This window comes from Oreochromis aureus, linkage group 23 (genome assembly GCF_013358895.1).
Source record: "Oreochromis aureus strain Israel breed Guangdong linkage group 23, ZZ_aureus, whole genome shotgun sequence".
NCBI lineage: Eukaryota > Metazoa > Chordata > Actinopteri > Cichliformes > Cichlidae > Oreochromis > Oreochromis aureus.
In genome coordinates, this window is record NC_052963.1 from 40,737,907 (window position 1) to 40,757,533 (window position 19,627).

Here is a 19,627-nt window from a genome sequence, read left to right on the forward strand (position 1 = left end):
AGAGGCACCGCACACAAACACATGCACACAGGCACAATGGTAAGAGCAGAAGACAAGCACTCACTCACTTTCTATAAAACAGTTTTTCAGTCCAAACCTTTTTGTGGTCAGAACTTATAAATCTTCTTCCAACATCATTTAGAAAGTTGACTTTATTAATAAAAAAAGAAGCAAAAACACATCACTTACAAAGAGGAACAGAAGTACACAACATCAAAAATCCTGCACGGCCACCTAACACTAGATCAATAGTGGAATTTTATTATTAAATAGTGCCTGCTTGCGTTCATAGAAACCTAAAGAATGGTCTGGTACTATGACCTGTTTTCTATCTTTTCTAAAAATAACCTTGACAATTTTCCAGTCAAGATTGTGTAGGTTTAATTAATCTTTCTTTACAGCCCAAATTCCCTTCTGTCCTCTAGCAGACTGCCGTTAAAGCATTTGCATAAAATTTGCATTATTCATTGTCACCTGATATATTATTTTCCCGCCTAGTTAGTTGTTGCAGGTAGTGATGTAAGAATTTACATCGTCTGATAGTACAATAAAATGCTTGCCAAGTGATACTGTTGCCAGACAATTTAATAAATAACACAAATATACAAACACTTATATTAGCTGAAGAGAAAACTATCTGCTATCTAGCAGTACAGCCAGTTAAAGCAACCAACTCTTTAGTTATACATTACCTAAGGTGATCTAAACCAAAGCAAGCATTCTCCGTTTCCTCAAACATCATTGTCTCAGTACTGTCACAAAGACCCTTGCTTATCAGTATTTCAGTAAATGAGGTGTGCATTAGTGTGCTCACAGATTAAAGAACCAAATAAATTCTCTGTTCTCCCTGGTAATGAGTGACAGCAGAAAAATTCAGTTAAAAAAATGACCTGTCTTAATAAAACAATTTACAAAGCCTTTAATGTGACATTTATTAGCCACATTAGCTTCATGTTGTTTGTTGTCACTGTTCGGCAAGAGGCAAGTGCTTTACGAGGTGCCACAAATAATATAAACACTCTTAGTGGTTGCAAATAATTCAGCTTCACAACAGTTACATATGACCATCCAATTAAGTGAGTGGAGCACATCTTTGCATTTCCAGTTTCGCCTTCCTACCATTACCGCACCACCTAAGCCTTACTGCAACAGTAACTAGGTTAGTTCTGCTACCTGTGCAATACAGATTAATTAAAACGTCTGACTGTATGTTCTGTAGGAACACCAGAGATGGATGAAGCTCTAAACCATTTCTCCTGATGGATAACAGATTTGATTTTGGATACAGCAGCTAATTAGGCTTGACCAAGGACCCTGTTAGTCAGCCAATATCTTTCTGCATACTGCCTGCCCTGATTATCTATAATGTCTCCAGAGTTGCTGATATCGGGCTCTAATGGATATAGGAAGTAGGTGCTTGTTTTAAAGTACTATAGGGTATTCTTTTCATGACACAGGAGTGCTGGGACTTCATTATCTTAAAAACGGTGTCTTCTCTTTTTTGCTTGATAGAAGTATTGCATTTTTTAGGCCTACCTTCCTATTTTGTGTCACATAAAAATAAGCAATACGACTGCAGTGATACAATTTGTGCAGATGAAATGAATACCTGCTGCCGCTCACCTGCATACGGACCAGTTTTTTATTACAACTTTTATGCTAGACAGCTCCCTACCAGTTGCATAATATGCAATGCTTTTCCAATTTAAAATATGCTTCTATTGTGAAGACGTTCCGATGAAAGCACTCTCCTCAGCTAGCTTTAACATTAAAGGGACTGACAGAAACAGAGAGAGAGGGAGGGGGAGGGAGGGAGGGGGAGGGGACAGGAGGGAGCTGTTGAGTGTCTGCTGATGGGCTAACTCAATTTCAGGGAACACAATGGAGCCAGAGGCTGATTTCCAAAAGGCAAATTGTCATTCTGGTGAGCAGTATGGCACCTGTCTGGTGAGTTCATCTCCTGTGCTCCTGTGCAGTGGGTGTACTTGGGGGAGGAGGCTGGGACCAGAGGAGAGGACCGCATTATGTTGGGGCCCTGTGATGGGGGAGAATTGAAAGTGAAACTGTAATGCGTCTGAAATGCATTGAAATGAAAATTGGGCAGGCTCTTACTGCTGCCTTTGGAATCCATTCATACAAGCACTCAATTGGTTTTGACCAGATAGAGGGGGCACACAGGTGGGGATCGAGTGAATTGACCCAGACAATGATGCTGTTGCCCTGGTGACAAACCAAGAACCCCCTCAGCCCCGGGAATACTGCCACCAGTCCCTGGGCTCTCAACCTCAACCAACCACCCTGACATACACCCCTGCACATGCACCCATCCTCCACCTCAATTATTTCTTGATCTTTCACACTATGAGCTGCTCTTCATGCAGTGCTCCAATTACAAAGCTGTCTGCACAGATTAAAGACGAAGCCCATCTGACAGCAGATAAACACTTTAACATACATAGACACACCAACATGCGAACAGTGCTGTGCAAGCAAAACATGTAACCCCATCAACTCACACACACACACTCTCACACAAACATTTGTATAGCCCCTGACTGCATGGCATAACAACTTACCTGACATAAACACACATCTGTCAGCCCAGCACCTCGACATTATCAACTGTACACACGCCTACGCACAACTCCCCCACAGCACCCAGCATGTCTTTGCTGCTGTTGTCTGTCACCTCCAGGAGGAAACAACAAGCCGTAATGACAAGGAGAGCTCCTAATTGAAGGTGCAATTTTTCTTAATTGTTGTGGAAACAATTTAACAGGGTTAAACTATGTGGCCCTGCCTGTGTAGGAGTGCAGTCACATCTGCCTGAATGCTTTTTGCTCAGTTTTTTCAGCTCATGTATCTAACCTTTGCTCAATTGAAGGTCCTCAAGTGGGCTGGTTAATATTCTCTCAGTTTACTGTAAGTCTTTTTTTTGTGCTCCTATCATTTACTCATCTGCTATGTAAACAGTGAACTTGTGCTTCAACCAAAAATAAGAGGACAGAAGAATGTAGTAAGAAACTGTCGGACAAATTATGACAAATTAGAAGGGTATAAAATGAAATGTAATATATTTGATGTCTATTAAAAAATAAATGCTTATATGTTGGGTAGTGTGTAGCTGCTTTGGTTGTTTGAAGACAACAATGAAGAAAGAGTTAAGTAATAAGTAATAAGCAGTGTGGTTGTTCCATATCGTACCGCCCACAATAACATAATTTTCATTGGTTACATCATGAACTAAGGTGTGTGGCTGGTGGCGAGTGGAACCAGATGCAGGACTCAACAGATGGATTGAACTCAAAATCACAGCATTTATGGGCTGGCAAAAAGGTGACAAAAACAATAACAGAACGGGGTAGGAATTGTCTAGTAAACAGGTGATGACAAATAGAAGCTACACACACCATGAAGCAGTACACAACAAAAACTCAGAGGGAGATGCAGACAGTTTACACACAGGAGGGAAGTAAGGCACACCTGGGGAACACAGCTGAACAGAATCTGACCAAGGAGACAAGGGAAGAAAAACTAAAAATAATGCACCTGAGATGAGTGACTATCAAAATAAAATAGGAAGTGACAAAGAGACCATGACTAACATATACAAACTTGACAAAAAAGAGAAAACAGACACCACAGGGAGGCCAGACAGACATGGGGGCTCGACTGGGGAGGAAGAAAGGATCACAAAAGTGATCTGTTTCTGTTTATAATATTGCTATCAAAGAGCATAGCAAAACAAATACATTTTCAGAAATGTATAGTTTACAAAAACTTAATCCCAGTTAGAAGCTAGCCTGCTTCTGGGTATTTACTATTTTAGTCATCTTAGTGTAGCAAACACTGTTTCAATCAGACTTCTCTATATAATGTTTTTGACACACAACACACTGATCAATAATGAATTATATGTTGCAATTAGTTACACTGATGGAAAAATGTAACACAGCTTTGACTCTTTAAATGAAGATAAAGCTGAAATGACTTTATGACTCTAAAAATGAACTATATGTTTATTTAAAGAGAGTTTTGAAATGCAGCCTCCAGACAATCTGTGTTCTGAACAAGTTATATTGAAATTTGCTCACAGTGCCTCGCAGTTTGTATTATTTATTCAAAATGATTCTCCAGAAACTATACTGAAATATTTAAAACCTATAAAAATTATGACATGTCTTCTAACATGTTTGTCATTACTGGTTAAGTAGCGCCCGTTACCTTACAATATAAAGCACCTTAAGGCAGTTGTTGTTGTGATTTATTCTATATAAATAAAACTGAAAAACTGAAGTTGAATGTATTTTTTAAATCAAACTTTTATTCTGTCAATGATGGTGACAGAGTGGACCAAGCTAATTATAATTACTTTTGCTCCTTCATATCCATCGTTTCAGGTTATATTCCTGGGTCCACTGGATTAAAATGTTGCCTCTGCTCTTTAAATATCTGCTGCCATGGTGAATCATTGTATCAGAGTGCCACTGATGACCGCTTCCTTTCTCTTATACATACGTGCTTAATGCCGGGTGAACATACTGAGAACTGATTAAACTTATTCTGCTGTTCTGGAAACAAAAACCCAGAATTGCCAATCTTAGAGTTAATCAACTCAGGGTTTATTTTTAAACTCAGAGTTTGTTAACTGGGCTCTATTCCTGGAAATAGAGCCCTGTTAGCACTATAGGTAGAAACAACAAATTTGTTTCACCACTTGAGGCAAAAACACACCTTTGAGTACAACCAGGTATGAAGAGTTGCAATGAGATGCTACCAGCTGATCATGTGTAAGCCAGCAAACAATTTATCCAAACATTGCTGGAGCACTCACTAGATGCGCTTCATATAACAAGAAGAGCAAACAGTGGAAGAAAATCAATGATACAAGATCCCAGGTAGAAAATATTCCATTTCAGCTTTATTATGAGACAATGTTGTGCAGCTTCTGAAGAGTTACAAGCCGAAGTTACTTTAGTCATTGTTAGATAAAGTGTTACACAGTTATATCATACTTTTATTTAAAAAAAAACATTGGCTACTTTTGTGCTGACATTTGGCTTGTGCTGTGTCACTACCATTGCACTATAATGCTGCTGCTGCTGGCACCCAGTGCAATAGATTCACACTTTGAATTAGGTAGTCTGTCATCAATGACAGCAGCTCATTGGAAAAGAGGGATGGAAAATGCCTTTCATTTCATTTGCACTAATAAATGCTGCTGTCTGCAAGCTGCAACCACTGATAAAACACTCTTCAATATTTTTTTTACTCATCGTCTTAAATATCACTATTGCAAATTTCCTTGAAATATTGTCATGTAATTTTGAGGCTATATCGCCCACCCTTAATGGGCAATAAAACCCAAAAGATTTCACAGTGCAGAATGGAACAGCCCAGCTGGGTAAAGCAAAGCCTTTCAACGTGCACATCTGATTGTAATACTAATACCTGTTATTAAAGCTGCAGGACAGGAGTGAGCACAATAGTGTGGGCCTTCTTACTGCACAAAATAAATTCCTGACAGCCTTTGTAGGTATACTCTTTTTTTCTTTTTTTAAGACATTAGCATAACATTTAAGATAATAATTTTGCATACGACGATGTCAGTGTGTACAACATTACTTCAGGATTGTCACAGTATAACCAACACAGCAAAGCAGCACTGAATCTCCCTGTCATGAAGTGAGCTACTGCTGAATATACCGCTGCTCGAACACCCAGCCTCAGGGGATTTGCAGCAGCTGTAAAACAGCCTTTACTTTTTTTTTGTTATTGTGATGTTGTGACTTTGATTCTGTTTCTCTCTTTTTAATCACACACACTGTTTCCATTTCCCCCCTGTGACCTCTTTTTGATACTTTCCATTCACTATAAAAGAATTTCTAGGAAAAAGCAGTTGTGGCAGAAATTAAAGGCATCTACGTAAGGCTGTTGCCAAGGCAAGTATATTGCTATTCATTATCCACAGAGACTGATTAAGCTTCTCAAGGTGGTAAACTTAGATTACTATAGCTGCAGAACATTACTGTCAGCACCAGTAGGTAAATAAAGCTAAAGGATCTGTACTTGCAAGTTTTTCGCTTTATCTGACAGCAAGTACTTAAGAACTCAAATACCATTGCTTCATACCAGCCTCCAATGATGACAACAACAGCTGACAAATAGTGCAGAGTGATCTCTGATGATGTAGTACATTGCCTCCTCTTACCTTGAGAGAACGGGGAGGAGGACGGCCTGTGAAGTACCGCTCTGATGCTTGGCTGCTCATGTTCACAAGGTGTGTTGCTGTGAATAAAGTGAGACAAAGAGATTAAGAGGATGGGAGGTTGGGTCTTGTATGCAGCGGGGCAAGCCCGCTGGAATACAGAGTATGAGGATTAGTTCTCCTCCTTGTCTAGACAGCTTGAGCCAAGGAGAGGTGAAAACAGTCATGTGTTTGACTTCAAAGAACAGAAAACAAGCACCAATTGTACAGTCTTAAATGTCAGTGCTTTGTAGATGGTGTGTAATTGCAAAATACACCAGCACCTTCCAAAAACAACAGAGTCTCACAGCTTTCTAATCCGCCTAATTTCTCTTTTCTTGTTCTATTTTCACACTATAACGTGAACCTGTACATTCAAGTGAAATTCCCTGAACTATAAGAGCCCCAGCTATTCCTCAGGACAAATCCCCATGACCTACCATGAAATGATACACTCTATTGCCTCTCTTCACACTGCCAGATAGTGCTCCAGCCATTACTACAGGCCCATCTCCTTGCTCAGATGCAGGAGACCAATTGTGCGGTTGTGGTTTTGGTTTTGGTGAGACCAGAGTAGGAACAGGCAAGGCATGTCCCATGGTCTTCCAACCACATCACGAGCAAACAGGGATTCTGACTGCTGATGTGTGAAGCAGAAAAAGTCACACTTCATAAATCCCGCCTATCACGGGTTAGAAACGAGTTAGATGGCCTGGGAGGAAGAAAGCACAGTGGTGCTCAGCTATACAATACACGAGCTATACACCTGTATTATAGTGTTTTGTCTTCAGGCAGTATGAATATTATGTTGCTATATCTTGCCTTAAGCAAACATTTTCTGAGTAATCTGAAATGTATGGTGTTTACTTGCTTGTCGCTTTGTATTGCTTGTGTCCTCAAATATGCAGTTACATTATATTCTCTTTACAGTACTGCTAGTAAAGTGTTTTAAATCTCTTGTGATACCAGAACTCGACTATGCTCCAGCCATCTCGCAATCTCTCAGCAATTTTAAGCTGTGAAAACATGAATGGCCACCTCTACACTGCCTGGAAGAGTAACACAAGACAAAGAAGAAAGTGAGCTCTCTCCATGTGTTTATACGAACTCATCTCCAACCCTGAATGAAATTCAACACTGCCTCATAGTGTGATTGAATAAATCACAACTGATTGTGCTTTGTAATGAAGGCAGCGGAGCATATTGTGCAAATGCTCTGCTTTTTAATGACTTAATTAGAGAACCTCGCTCAAACTGGAGCAGAAAATTTCAGCATGGAGATGAGTGAGAAGCCCTGCCAGAAAACAGCACCATGACTCAAGATCCTGTTAATTGCTGCAGCAGTCGACAGATGTGCCTTACGTTTCTGCCCATTTTCTGCTTTATTAAAATTAGCTGGACCCCAAAGAATGCCAAATGTTGTCTCCCTAAACTAAATGATTTACGAGCACTAAGCACCTTCATGTCACTCTAATTTCTAACATACTCTGCCTGGTTTACAAAGGATGCTTTCTGCAGCTTTTAGGCAGCTGAGCTTCTTAAATCATCAACTACAGGTGTCATCAACTGCTGAACTGAAAAGAGAAATTGAGTAGATCCTTTTGAAATTCCTGATACGTTTAAAACATCTTCAGTATACACAAGGAATACGGCTCAGTCCACAGTTTTCCAATAAGCTGATTATCCCATCTCCCCAGAAAATTTTAACGTTCTAAGCAGAAGTCCAGAAGGTCCATCAGTGCAGACGGTCATCTGAACCAAACAGGCAGAGCTCCATACACTGCAAGTTCTGCCCCAGCACGGATGCTGTGTCCCTCGGCTGACAGCAGCACAAGCATTAATCATCCAACTCATTAAGACAATCTGCACAAGTGCCCACAGCTCATAAAGTCTGGAATAGACCATAGTGATTCTTCTACCTCCTAGAGTATCGGCTTATTTACCTCAAAACGGTCGACCACCTATTCAACCCTTTCACTTGACAGGGTGTTATGACGTCTAATATCCATCATTCTTATTCATGGTTTAAACTTATTTCAGAAAAGTCATTCAAAATCATGTCCACTTTACTGCTGGCAAAATGCAGCACCGGTGAGTGGGTTGTTTAATGAACCCTAAAGTTTATTAGTTTTTAGTGTTAAATCACCCAGGTGACACACTGTTTTTCGGCAGGTGAACACTACAAGAAAATCTTATTTTTCTCTAACATTGTTGAGTCAAGAAATTGTACTGAAATTGCAAACATGGGAAATATGGCAAAGCAATGGATTGTTTTACCCCCAATGCCGATGCTCTTTTCTCAACAAGATCAAACTATTATAATGAATAAAAAATGAGCAATATATGTATCGAGGTTTAAGCCGATTCTATTGTGAAACCTAGACAAGACTGCTGGAGGCGAACTACAGATAGTGTAGCCTAAATGTTCATCATTTCCAAAGAAATGGGGGGGATAACAACATAAAGGTGTTTTGTTAATGGATGTATACTTTTGGTATTTTAATGCAAAAGGAACCTTTTTAAAATCTGTGTTTCTCTGTCACCAGAAACCTTGAAAAATATCAGTGCCATTCTCTAGTATCACTGATGGGTGAGGAGTCAGACTTTTACATAGTTGGATCTGATAGCCTGCAGGTTACGGGAGCTGCCTAAGTTACCATGGTGATATACACAGAGTGAAAAGTGAGTCACTGCAGTGAGACCACAAAGCCAGCCAGGGTTAAGCCCAAAGTTAGTTTGCTAGCCACTAATCCTGCCTCGTGGGACATAACCCAGAAACAGAGGCGACAAAAAGTCAGAGAGCAACATCAGCCGCTGAGGTGAAAGAGAAAGCAAGGATGGCTGAGGGAGGAAACACAAGGATTTAAGTCGTATCAGTGACATGAGGTGAAGATAATCCTATAAGTTCAGGGGCCAGAAATGTTTCACTGGGAAAAAAAAATACTGAGATGTTAGAACGGAGACACGAACAAAAGCTGATTATCCACAAGCGGGGGGGGGGAATCAATGAATATTTTAGAGATAAGCAGTCAGAACAGCTGCGACAACAATAACAGGTCTCCCCTTTTTCACCCCACCTCTAGGCCACAGTCACTGTCAGGTGGGAACAAATGCACTTTTTCATTATATTCATTAAGCTTTTATGTTGATAGTTAGATGAAGGGATCTAACATATGTCCATCCATTAAATGTGACTGTAACCAGGAGCCACTCAGTTTAGCTTATAGTATAAAGAAAAAGGGGAGAGAATGTTAAACAAACAAATAAGCCTACAGGTATACTTTACTTATTTGTATAATACCTTAAGTGTAGAAATGACAGGTTGTGGGTGTTTGAGAATTCTGTCTGGGCACACTGACTTCCTGGCAATGTCACAGTCTCTAACTATGCTTTTTAATGGATACAAAAAGAGCTCCTGCAGGTTCTGAGGATGATTGGCCACTTGCAGTCCACCTTGGCATTATTAGCAGCCAACGTGGGCACAAGTTTATGGGTCAATGCCATCTCATCACTCACCCAGCGAGCGACTGCCAGCCAGGTGGGCTTCCAGAATGGCTACGGGCCAGAAAATTATTTTTGATGTGGAAAAATATGAGCACCTGCCAAATTAATTCAGGCACTGTTTCTGATTAACAGCTTTACAAAAACTCCAAAGATATATTGCACATTCATATATGGATGGGAAATATATTACCGCGGCTTGAAATCACAATTTATTCTCAATCTCAAATACTCGACAGGGTGCTGCAGGAGCTGCAGTACAAACCAGGGCTGTAATGTAAGGCTGACAAAGTCAAAGTGTGAGCGAGCGTGCTGCTGGTTGTGCAGAGGGTAAGGGTGGTGGTGGAGGAGGGGGTCCAAACCTTATAATACAGTCCCTCTCCCCAGCCCCCTGCACAATTTTCACGGAGGCTGGGTTTCATCAGTTTTTGTATTTTAGACCTATTGATTATCTGCTGTGAAGGGGGGGCACTGTGACAAAACCTCAGCGGGAGTTCTCCATCTGCAATGGACCATGTGCCAAAAACAGGCTCCCTCCTTCACTCATACTCACTCACACACACACACACACACACACACACACACACACACACACACAAAGAGGGGGGAGAGGGAGATTTGCTCTCCTGTGTTATTGGTTCCCAGGTTATGAAACTGAGATATGGGGATATGCTCGCTAATAAAAGCACTGAGAGGCCGATATTGGTTCTTTTATAGGATTATCCCATCACCCAAACACACCTTCATCTTAACACACATGTAACATCTTTGCCCGTTTTCTGACGTCCTTGGGAGAAAAATCTCAACCCCGGGTTAATACTGGCGGCAGCTCTATATTTAAGTGTAGGCCATTTTAGCATCTATGCCTCATCTGAAGGTTGAACTCGGTTTGCTGATCAATGCCCCCCGTCCCAATCGATTCTCATTTCTCTGACCTTTTGAGTCTCGCCTGGGAGGACAGCAACGAGACCTGGGGGGACAAACAGGAAGATGAAGAGCAGTGCAGCCTCTCACAGGCCACGAAGAGCGGGATCAACTTTAATGTTTTCTGCGTTTAATTATTGATTACGAGCGCCCGGGAACTCAGATGAAGATTAAGAGACTTAACCTCCAGCTCCGGATAGCGAAAGAGTGTCGGGTAAATATTTTTGACGGAGCGAGACTTCCACCTGGTGGCAGGAAAGAAAAGCGGTCATGCCAGAACGTCACTGTCGTAAAAACAACACCACAAGGCTCCAGAGCTTTACGGCACGTTGTGATTTGAAGTTTTGACATGGCTTCCTCGTTGCTTTGTAGCGAAACACAAAGCAGGTAGAGAAAAAGCAAAACGAGAGCATGAAATGAGAGAAATGAACTCACCAGTGCATAGATAATGTACTTGGCTGTTGTACGTGTTTGGACGGCAGCCTGTTATTGGTCCTTGAGTCGTGAATGCTGTGTTTCTTTTGTCATTTCAGAGTGAGTTCAGTGCTAAACAGAGATGTTAAGCAGTATGGAAAGAAGTACATGTTTGACTGCAATGAGGAGACATGCTGGAACTCAGACCAGGTAAATATAAATATAGTAGTGAACCTGTTCCTCAGAACTTATTGCTGAACCTGTTACCAGAAACCTAAAGAAAGGTCAGTTTAGCCTGCCCTTTAGTTTTGAGTTGCTGGGAGACTGTAAGATGTAGATACAAACGAAATGGAATGATTTGCAAATCTCAGAATTCTGTATGTTATTTTCTGTGGAGCAGAATAACACCAGATGATCACAGCCTGTGATCCTCAGGTGGGGCCCTACAGGCTGCTTTGAAAATCAAGATTTAAATCGAAAAGGTGACTGTTTTTCGCCATCAGGGCCATCTCGACTTTAGAATGACCTGCCTGAGAAACTTATCTTTATAGCAGGGGTGCCCAATCCTAGTCCTCGAGAGCTACTGTCCTGCAGCTTTTAGATTCATCCTTGTTCCAACACACCTGAATCAAATGAATGTCTTGTTATCAGGCCTTTGCCAAACTTGATGGCATGCTGAAGAGGTCATCAAACCATTTGATTCAGCTGTGTTGGAGTAGGGATGCATCTAAAAGCTGCAGGACAGTAGCTCTCGAGGACTAGGATTGGGCACCCCTGCTTTATAGACTTGCTTTTAAGTGATTCTATTATGCGTTTTATCTCTGGTCTTTCATTAATTTTATTTATGTTTTGTGCCGTTGTGTTTCTGAGTGTATTTGTTATTTCAATGTCTGTCTACCGTTCTAGTTTTATAATTATAATAACATTATCATTATTATTATTATTATTATTATGAATAATAATAATAATAACAACAAGAAGAAGAAATTCAGACCAATTTAACAAAGAGGGCAAAACACTTTTCCAGATCTTAAACTCCCTAACAACTTTAATTCATTTCCATCAATGCATGGCTCATCTAGTACTCATCATGTAGTACAGTTAGTTAGTTGTTGTACAGTTACTAACTGTACTACATGATCTACACAGTGGTATGATACTGGTTAAAATTGTTAAGCTATCCCCAGTTGTTTATATTTTGCTTAGAAAATGGGGGGACAAGGGGCAGGGATTTATTAAAATATGTGCAAACATAAATGGAATTGCAGGCAAAAACAGCCTGCACTCTCTTATTGAAGTTTTTTAGTCTTCCAAGAATTCTCCGGGTTTCAAGGATATTCAAAGTTGTGTAGTAGTGTTTTTTGGGGATCATTGTCATGCAGAGAAATGCAGGGTGGCTCAAAATCTGATCTGACAGTACTTTTCTGTGTTTATAATTCCATCAAGTTTAACAAGACCCCAAAACCACTGGCAGGATTGCACACAGCATGGATGAGTGTAGACACTCACTGTTGTAACTCTCTCCTGACTTTCGTCATACATTTTAAATTCATTGCTTAATAAGACCTGTTGCCAAGGATTTTTTTTCTCTTTCTGATAAGGGTTAGGCGAAAAGCAAATGGATCTCTCAGGTCCTGGGCCAGGTCTTTGCTGGATTTTTTTCCTATTGAAGATTTGACTTTCAGATACTTTTGGCCTGCCATAAATGGCTCTTTAGGTCTGTGGATTCTTCTTTTGTCCTCCACTTGTTCAGTTTCCCCCAACATTTTTTATACACTGCACACCATGCTGAAATTTGCTAATTTTTCAACTAATAGCTCTTTCAAAATAAAAAAAATAGTACGTGTGATAGATTCTCAGTCATCCAGGTCATGTTTGTTTTTGGAGTTAAAAAAGAAAGCAATCGGACTTTGAGTTTGTTGAAGACATTTCACCTCTCATCAAGAGCTCTCTTTAGTTTTAAAATGAAAGGGTGGAGAGTCCCTGGTATTTAAATCCTAGTAGCAGTTGTCCCTTAGGAGGTGGTCGTTGACCCACTATTTTTCATGTGCATCATCACATGAGCAAAGGTTCGGGGAAAAAAGGCATGGGTCATTACCGCCAGAAGTTTTGGGTGAAACCACTGAGTCCTTTCCCCACCTTTTCATGTGAGAAGGGATCTCAAGGCTATATTGCAGATGACTGACAGTTGGTGTCATAAGCCACCACCTCTGTTCAGTGATGGTTTGTTTACAGTGGACATAAATGGGCTCTTGTACTCCTTTCAAACAATCTGGCTTCTTGGTCAAAATCGTGAACATTGTGTTTTATTGTGTTGACTCATTATTGTGGTAAGTAAAAATCCCAGTGATTTAGTAATCATTCAAACTTGATGATTCATCTCATAAATTATGACACACACTGCTCTCCCCTACATTACCTGTCTTTGTAGATTATGTGTATTGTAATTGGTATCAGCAATACTGGTCCTATACTTACTTGGTAACCGATCGATACCAAATTTTGCATTGCACAGCATTATTTCCAATTCAGCACACTTAACATAATTACAAAATTATCATTTTTATCTTGACTTTTGATTAATTTCCCAACTTTCTATGTTCTTATATTTCTTATTTAAATGCTTTTGTCTATAAAAAGATTAAATGCCCATTTTGTCAATACATGTTGTGTTTTGTGTAGGAAAAAGCTCAAAACATGTTGAATTTATAGTAAAAAAAAAAAAAAAAAAAAGTGACACAATTCTTGATAATCTAATATATATTTTTATAAATTGATTAAAGGATTTGTATGTGCTATTAATTTATGCAACTTATGACTGTACTTCTGTCCTTCTTGACCAAGACACTATAATAAAAAAGATTCAGATCTCAAGTTATTTTTTTTCTGGTTAAATAAAGGTTATTAATAATTATAAATAATAATAATCTGCTTACATGTACAGCATTGTGGACCCCAGGAAGGATTGCTGTTGCTGTGGCCACAGTTAGTGGGGATCTGATTAAAGAACGACTAAAAGTTCCCATATTCTTGGCGACAGAGACAGTTATTCTCAGCATCCTGTTTTTCCACAGGCATATGGATGTTATGCTGTACACATCTCAGTGTCATTATGAGTATTATTTTTCTGACAGGGTGAATGTCAGTGGGTGTCCCTGGAGTTCCCCGACTCTGTCAGAGTGTCAGAGTTAAAGGTCCAATTCCAGGGAGGATTCTCAGCAAAAACGTGCAGACTGGAAGGTAAATCCTGAGGATAATATCACAAAAATGACTTCCTGATTAAAATGTTTCACTTCACATTCAAGCAGGAATAATGAGATAATGTAAATTACTTTTCCACTTGTGCTTTCTGCAGGTTGCCTAAAAGATAAAGACTTCACAGTGCTCAGCCATTTTTACCCAGAGGATAACAACTCTCTTCAGATATCCTTTTTCTCACTATACTGAATTTTCACAAGGAGATTTGATTGGGTATGGGGCTTCTGCTGCACAACTTAGACCAATCTTTTCCTTAAATTAACAGTAAAGTGGGGAGCCATTGTTCTTTTCTATACTCCAAATTATCAGTTACTGCTGAAGTAGCTATAAATGTTATTTTTAACTATTTAATTTGTGCAAAAAATATTGTTCACAGCCACTGATGATGCTGTATGCCATTAAAAATATTTAAGCTCAGCTTACTCTATCAAGTAGTTGATGGTGTTCCTTTAATTAAACGTAATTCTGTTATAATACATCAGTCTCGGTGCACGCCAACAACAGCTCAAAGCTGTACCTGTCACTACAGGAGCACAGTGCGTTTCCTGCTTCATAAAAAGCATTGGACAATATTTTCCTGGACATGCTTTTCGTCATTACCACGCTTATCTTGTTCTTAACTCCACACCCACAGCTTTCCCATACAGGAGGCCCCTGTAGTGGACAAAGTAAAAATAATGTTTGAGAATAGTGCTGACTTTTTTGGGAGAATTATTGTTTATTCCTTGGATATCCTGGGGGAAAAAGCCTCCTGACCATTTTTCAATCCTCTCATGAGAGAGAGGAAGTGACCCCTGAGTGAAAGTACAGGATGTTGGATGGTGTGGTGGCACTTGGGAAACATGTCATCTGTGTTGCCACCTCATGAACTCTTGTGAATGTGGCCTTTTTTGGTATGAAAGCTTCGATGACCTGTCATACAGTGACCCTTTGCACATTTTGATTGTGCACTTGTAATCTGCTTTTTATACCTGTACTGTGCCTTCAAAATTAAAGCGCCATTCCAGTATGAAAATAATTTATTAGAAATTTTTTTTTGGTCATCCTTCAGCCAAGCAAAATAATTCAGCTGCACAACTGTCACATTTCAGTCCTTGTTTGTACAACGTTTTGAACATTGCAATGCATATAAATGGAATAAACAGGTTAAAAATCGCTGTTTATCTGGTAAGTGTTTGTGAATGCAATGATCCATTATGACCTTAGCTTGTGGCAGACATTTTTGTGAAAACCAACGTAGGTTTAAGATCAGCTGACTGTCACACTGGCAACTCCATTAATGTATTTTAATAAGTGTCATGTTGATGGCTTGTAGAGTTTCAAGATGTGGTCCTCCAACACTTTCTGGACTATAGGAGAAAGGAAGTAAAAATCTTACCTTAGCAATACATTTTTATCTTAGTTTTTCAAAAAAGAAAATGTGCATTGTATACCTACTTTTCTTATGCCCAAGGGCAACTGCCAGCGCCATTGGACTGTACCCAGAGTCAGACTCTATGGTCATATCTGCTCCTCGGGCTAAATTAGAGAGCAATAAGAAATTAGTGACGCAATTTAAAAAAAAATTCTAGAATAAATAATGACTTAAAGACATGCACTGTACCTAGCAATGCCTCTACACATTTGATATGGTTCCCTCGTACAGCATAAAGAAGAGGAGTTCCACCATTCTGAGAATAATATACAGTGTGCAGTAAAATAAAAATGTTAAAAATATAGTCAGAGCATTTGTATTTAGATTTCTTGCTCCTTAAAAATGATGGATTTTATGATGAAAAGTTATAAATTCATAACTGTACCCAGTCATAAGTGTTAATGTCCACTCCATGTCTGAGGAGGGCTTCAACGATGTCCACATATCCTCCAGAGCTGGCCAGTGTCAGAGCGCTTTCTCGCTCCCGCGCAATTGTTTTTGGGTCTGCACCCTGGAAGAAAAAAAAATGTATTAACAATAAAGCACGATACCATTTCTTCTTTTGGCTGTTTCAGGGAATCTTAACCTGTCCCTAACGACTATCCCTCTGCATGTCGTCCCTCACTACATCCATGAACCTCCTCTGAGGTGGTCGTCTTTTCCTCCTGCCTGGCAGCTCCATACAGTTGTGTACCGTCTGTCTTTAAGCATGCTGTTGTGCAACCTATTATGAAAAAGAAAAACCTTGACCCTAATGCTCTCACTAACTACAGGCCGATCTCCAAACTCCCTTTTATATCCAAAATATTGGAAAAGGTAGTTCTAAAACAACTTCAGGCCTTTTTAGATGCAAATGGTATTAACGAAAAGTTTCAGTCTGGGTTTAAACCTCGCCACAGCACAGAGACAGCGAGATAGAGTTTTTAATGATCTTCTTTTAACCATTGACTCTGGCTATTCCATGGTTTTAGTTTTACTAGACTTGACTGCTGCTTTTGACACGGTTAACCACAACATTCTTCTATCAAGATTGGAACATGTTGTTGGTCTTAAAGGTACGGTTTTATCCTGGTTTAAATCTTACCTCTCAGAGAGGTCGTTCTCTGTTGCTATGGGGCAACACTCCTCGGCCTCTGCCCCCATTTATTGTGGTGTGCCTCAAGGGTCCGTGCTCGGTCCTGCTCTTTTCTCTTTGTACATGTTGCCGTTGGGATTAATCTTTTAAAAATATAACATCTCCTTTCACTGTTATGCCGATGATATCCAGATTTATTCACCTTTGAAATCCGATGTGTCTGCTTCTTTGCAACCTCTGTTCAACTATCTGCATGAAGTTAAAATTTGGTTATCACATAATTTTCTTACACTGAACGAGAATAAGACCAAAATCATAGTTTTTGATAGTCACATTCCGCCAGACCAGTTAGCTGATGCCCTAGGCCCTCTTGCTAGCCATCTCTCGCTCACTGTAAGAAACCTCTGAGTGTTCCTGCGTAGCTCTTTTAAACTTGAGAAACAGGTCTCCACTGTGGTAAAAAATAGCTTTTACCAGTTGCGTCAGATATCCAAAGCAAAGCCGTTCCTTCCTCTAAAGGACCTTGAAAAGCTTATCCACGCATTTATCACATCCAGATTGAACTACTGTAACTCCCTCTACTTGGGCCTCCAACACTCTTCTCTTTACCGGCTTCAGTTAGTTCAGAATGCAGCTGCGGGTCTCTTAACAGGTACTAGAATCTATGAACATATCACTCCAATTTTAGCCAACTTACATTGGCTCCCTGTTAAATATCGTATAGATTTTAAAATTCTTTTGTTCACTTTTAAAATTCTAAATAATTTAGCGCCCAGCTATCTTTCCGAACTCCTCCACTTGTACAATCCCAATAGAGCACTTAGATCGTCCAATCAGATGCTCCTAGCACAACCTAGGTCTCAACTGAAGTCGAGAGGTTACCGGGCCTTTGCAACCGTAGCACCTAGACTCCGGAATAACCTCCCTGTTCATATTCGTACCGCCGAGTCTATCCGGTCTTTTAAATCACGTCTTAAAACCTACCTTTTTACTTTGGCTTTTGATTCTAACTACTTGGCTGTTATCTGGCTTGTTGTATTGTCACCTATTGTTTCCTGCCCTGTTTTTTATTGTTTTGTTTTAATTGTCTCATGCTTTTACTGACTGTGAAGCACTATGGTCAACTTTGTTGTTTTTAATATGTGCTATATAAATAAATTTTGATTTGATTTGATATTCAATATCGTTGTCCAATATATCCACTATCCCTCCTCTGCACATGTCTAAATCATCTCAGTCTTCACCCTCTAATTTTGTCTTTAAGCAAAGTTAGAGAGGTAAGGCTGAAAGATAATATGATTCAATTTGAGATTTGAAAATGGTGACTATTTTTGTTAACACTTTTTATCATCACTATGATAATTTGGCTTCTAACGGACACATTTTAGAATAAGTTCATTTTCTTTCTAATGAATAAAAGTTGTTTTTGTTTTTTCGTGTGTTTTTTTTTAAACCACAGCCTCTCATTCATCTTCTTATTCACATGTCATCAGTCTGTTGCAGCGAGAAATACATCCTATATATGGCCAATTTACAGTCATTAATTAACCAAACATGCATGTCTTTGGCCTGGGAGGGAAGCTGGAGTACCCAGAGAAAACCCAGGCAGACATATGGAGAATATGCAAATACCATGCAAAAATACTCCAGGACCCTCTTGCTGTGAAGCAACAGCGCTAACACCACACCATCAGGCCGCCCAGCTGCCCTTCAGTAACTTATAACTTTTGTGTTCTTAAGTAACTGTGCCCACGCCTTATTTCTAACCTTTTCCAAGAGAAAGTCCACCACTGCTTTCTCTCCAAACGCTGCTGCCCACATGAGGGGTGTAAAGCCTCGCTCATCCTGACTGCTAAGCAATGAGCTGTCTGTGAGACAAAAAAAAAAGAACAAAGGATTGGAGTCCTTAGGTAGGATATTTGTTTAGTTTTACATTGGTAATAAAAAAAAAGCTTGTTAGATTTCTCACCTTTGCTCAGGTGTGCAGCTACTTGTGAAACCTCACCTTGAGCTGCCAGCTGATGTATGGACAGAGCTGATGGGGGTAGAAAAATCTCAATAAATGAACATGGTAAAAAAAAATAAAATAAGTACAAATGTTTCCACCTGAGTATCTTTATCAGAACTTACAGTCTAATGTTGCCGGGCGTACTGTAACCTCATTCCCACGCTGTTTGTTGGTGAGAGTGGTAGAGTGTTTGAACAAATCATCATCCACCTCCATGCTCTCTAGAGATATAATCAGATGAACCACAGCCATGTGAGTGGAAGCAAGACATTTACTGTTTTACTGATTATAGCAAGAACCTAGAAATCAGGCGAATTCAGCTGTTACACAGAGCAGGATAAAGTACCATTGGATTTTTCATCTCCTGATAGGGAGGGACATGCATTAGCGTTAGATGGCTGAACACGTTGGCCATCTGCAGCCTCATCATCACCTCTGCCCTCCATGATCGCTGCAATAAAAACAAATAATCTGGTTTAGCCATGCAGAAAAAGTTTTTTACAAATTAGTCAGTTCGTAAAGCCACTCACCACATTTAGCCTTCCAGTCTAATTGCGCTAACTTCCTTTAAGGAAAACTGAAAGTAAATAAGTTCATATCACATAATGGATCCTGCTAGTCTTCGATGTGTTCCGATAGTACATTAGCCGTCGTTCAGCTGATTAGCTACTTAATAATCCCGTTATTTTCAAAACAGGCACTGAAAACACGTTTGATTCAGCCTGTGTAACGTATCACCGCATCTGGCACTGTTTCAAGGGAGAAATGTTTTCTTTATTTTTTCAC

General features: G+C 39.8%; 2 protein-coding genes and 1 long non-coding RNA gene across 4 annotated transcripts; 1 reads left to right on the forward strand and 2 right to left on the reverse strand.

Moving 5' to 3' along the window:
• Nucleotides 1-1,817: 1,817 nt before the first annotated feature.
• LOC120436200 lies at nucleotides 1,818-10,819 on the reverse strand. The gene is made up of 3 exons (XR_005610231.1): nucleotides 10,684-10,819; nucleotides 6,212-6,288; nucleotides 1,818-2,035 (listed from the first exon to the last, which is right to left on the reverse strand). It is a non-coding gene; the product is annotated as an uncharacterized LOC120436200 (long non-coding RNA).
• A 101-nt stretch (nucleotides 10,820-10,920) lies between these two features.
• On the forward strand, nucleotides 10,921-15,499 carry LOC116327886 (nuclear receptor 2C2-associated protein). Of its 2 annotated transcripts, none has more exons than XM_031749564.2 (5): nucleotides 10,921-11,059; nucleotides 11,206-11,296; nucleotides 14,221-14,326; nucleotides 14,442-14,509; nucleotides 14,977-15,499. In XM_031749564.2, the coding sequence occupies exons 1-5, from the start codon at nucleotides 11,022-11,024 to the stop codon at nucleotides 15,097-15,099; spliced, it is 426 nt and encodes a 141-aa protein (XP_031605424.1). In that variant the 5' UTR covers nucleotides 10,921-11,021; the 3' UTR covers nucleotides 15,100-15,499. The 2 variants fall into 2 exon arrangements, with proteins under 2 accessions (XP_031605424.1, XP_039462639.1); XM_039606705.1 differs by lacking the exon at nucleotides 14,977-15,499 and adding an exon at nucleotides 14,613-14,970.
• Nucleotides 15,500-15,615: 116 nt separating this feature from the next.
• rfxank (regulatory factor X-associated ankyrin-containing protein) lies at nucleotides 15,616-19,611 on the reverse strand. The gene is made up of 9 exons (XM_031749563.2): nucleotides 19,372-19,611; nucleotides 19,188-19,292; nucleotides 18,964-19,062; nucleotides 18,803-18,868; nucleotides 18,601-18,701; nucleotides 16,144-16,269; nucleotides 15,948-16,014; nucleotides 15,782-15,862; nucleotides 15,616-15,693 (listed from the first exon to the last, which is right to left on the reverse strand). Exons 2-9 carry the CDS (start codon nucleotides 19,285-19,287, stop codon nucleotides 15,641-15,643), a joined length of 693 nt encoding a protein of 230 aa, XP_031605423.1. The 5' UTR covers nucleotides 19,288-19,292; nucleotides 19,372-19,611; the 3' UTR covers nucleotides 15,616-15,640.
• Nucleotides 19,612-19,627: the final 16 nt, after the last annotated feature.

What these genes read in the sequence shown, in the direction of transcription:
- LOC116327886 (XM_031749564.2), top strand. Translation starts at nt 11,022, where the DNA reads ATGGCTTCCTCGTTGCTTTGTAGCGAAACACAAAGCAG. An exon ending in TGTAGCGAAACACAAAGCAG is followed by an intron (nt 11,060 to 11,205) that starts GTAGAGAAAAAG and finishes TTGTCATTTCAG; the next exon opens with AGTGAGTTCAGTGCTAAACA. An exon ending in AAAAACGTGCAGACTGGAAG is followed by an intron (nt 14,327 to 14,441) that starts GTAAATCCTGAG and finishes TGCTTTCTGCAG; the next exon opens with GTTGCCTAAAAGATAAAGAC.
- rfxank (XM_031749563.2), bottom strand. Translation starts at nt 19,287, where the DNA reads ATGGAGGGCAGAGGTGATGATGAGGCTGCAGATGGCCAACGTGTTCAG. An exon ending in AGGAGATGAAAAATCCAATG is followed by an intron (nt 19,063 to 19,187) that starts GTACTTTATCCT and finishes TTATATCTCTAG; the next exon opens with AGAGCATGGAGGTGGATGAT. An exon ending in ATGTGTAGAGGCATTGCTAG is followed by an intron (nt 15,863 to 15,947) that starts GTACAGTGCATG and finishes TCTCTAATTTAG; the next exon opens with CCCGAGGAGCAGATATGACC.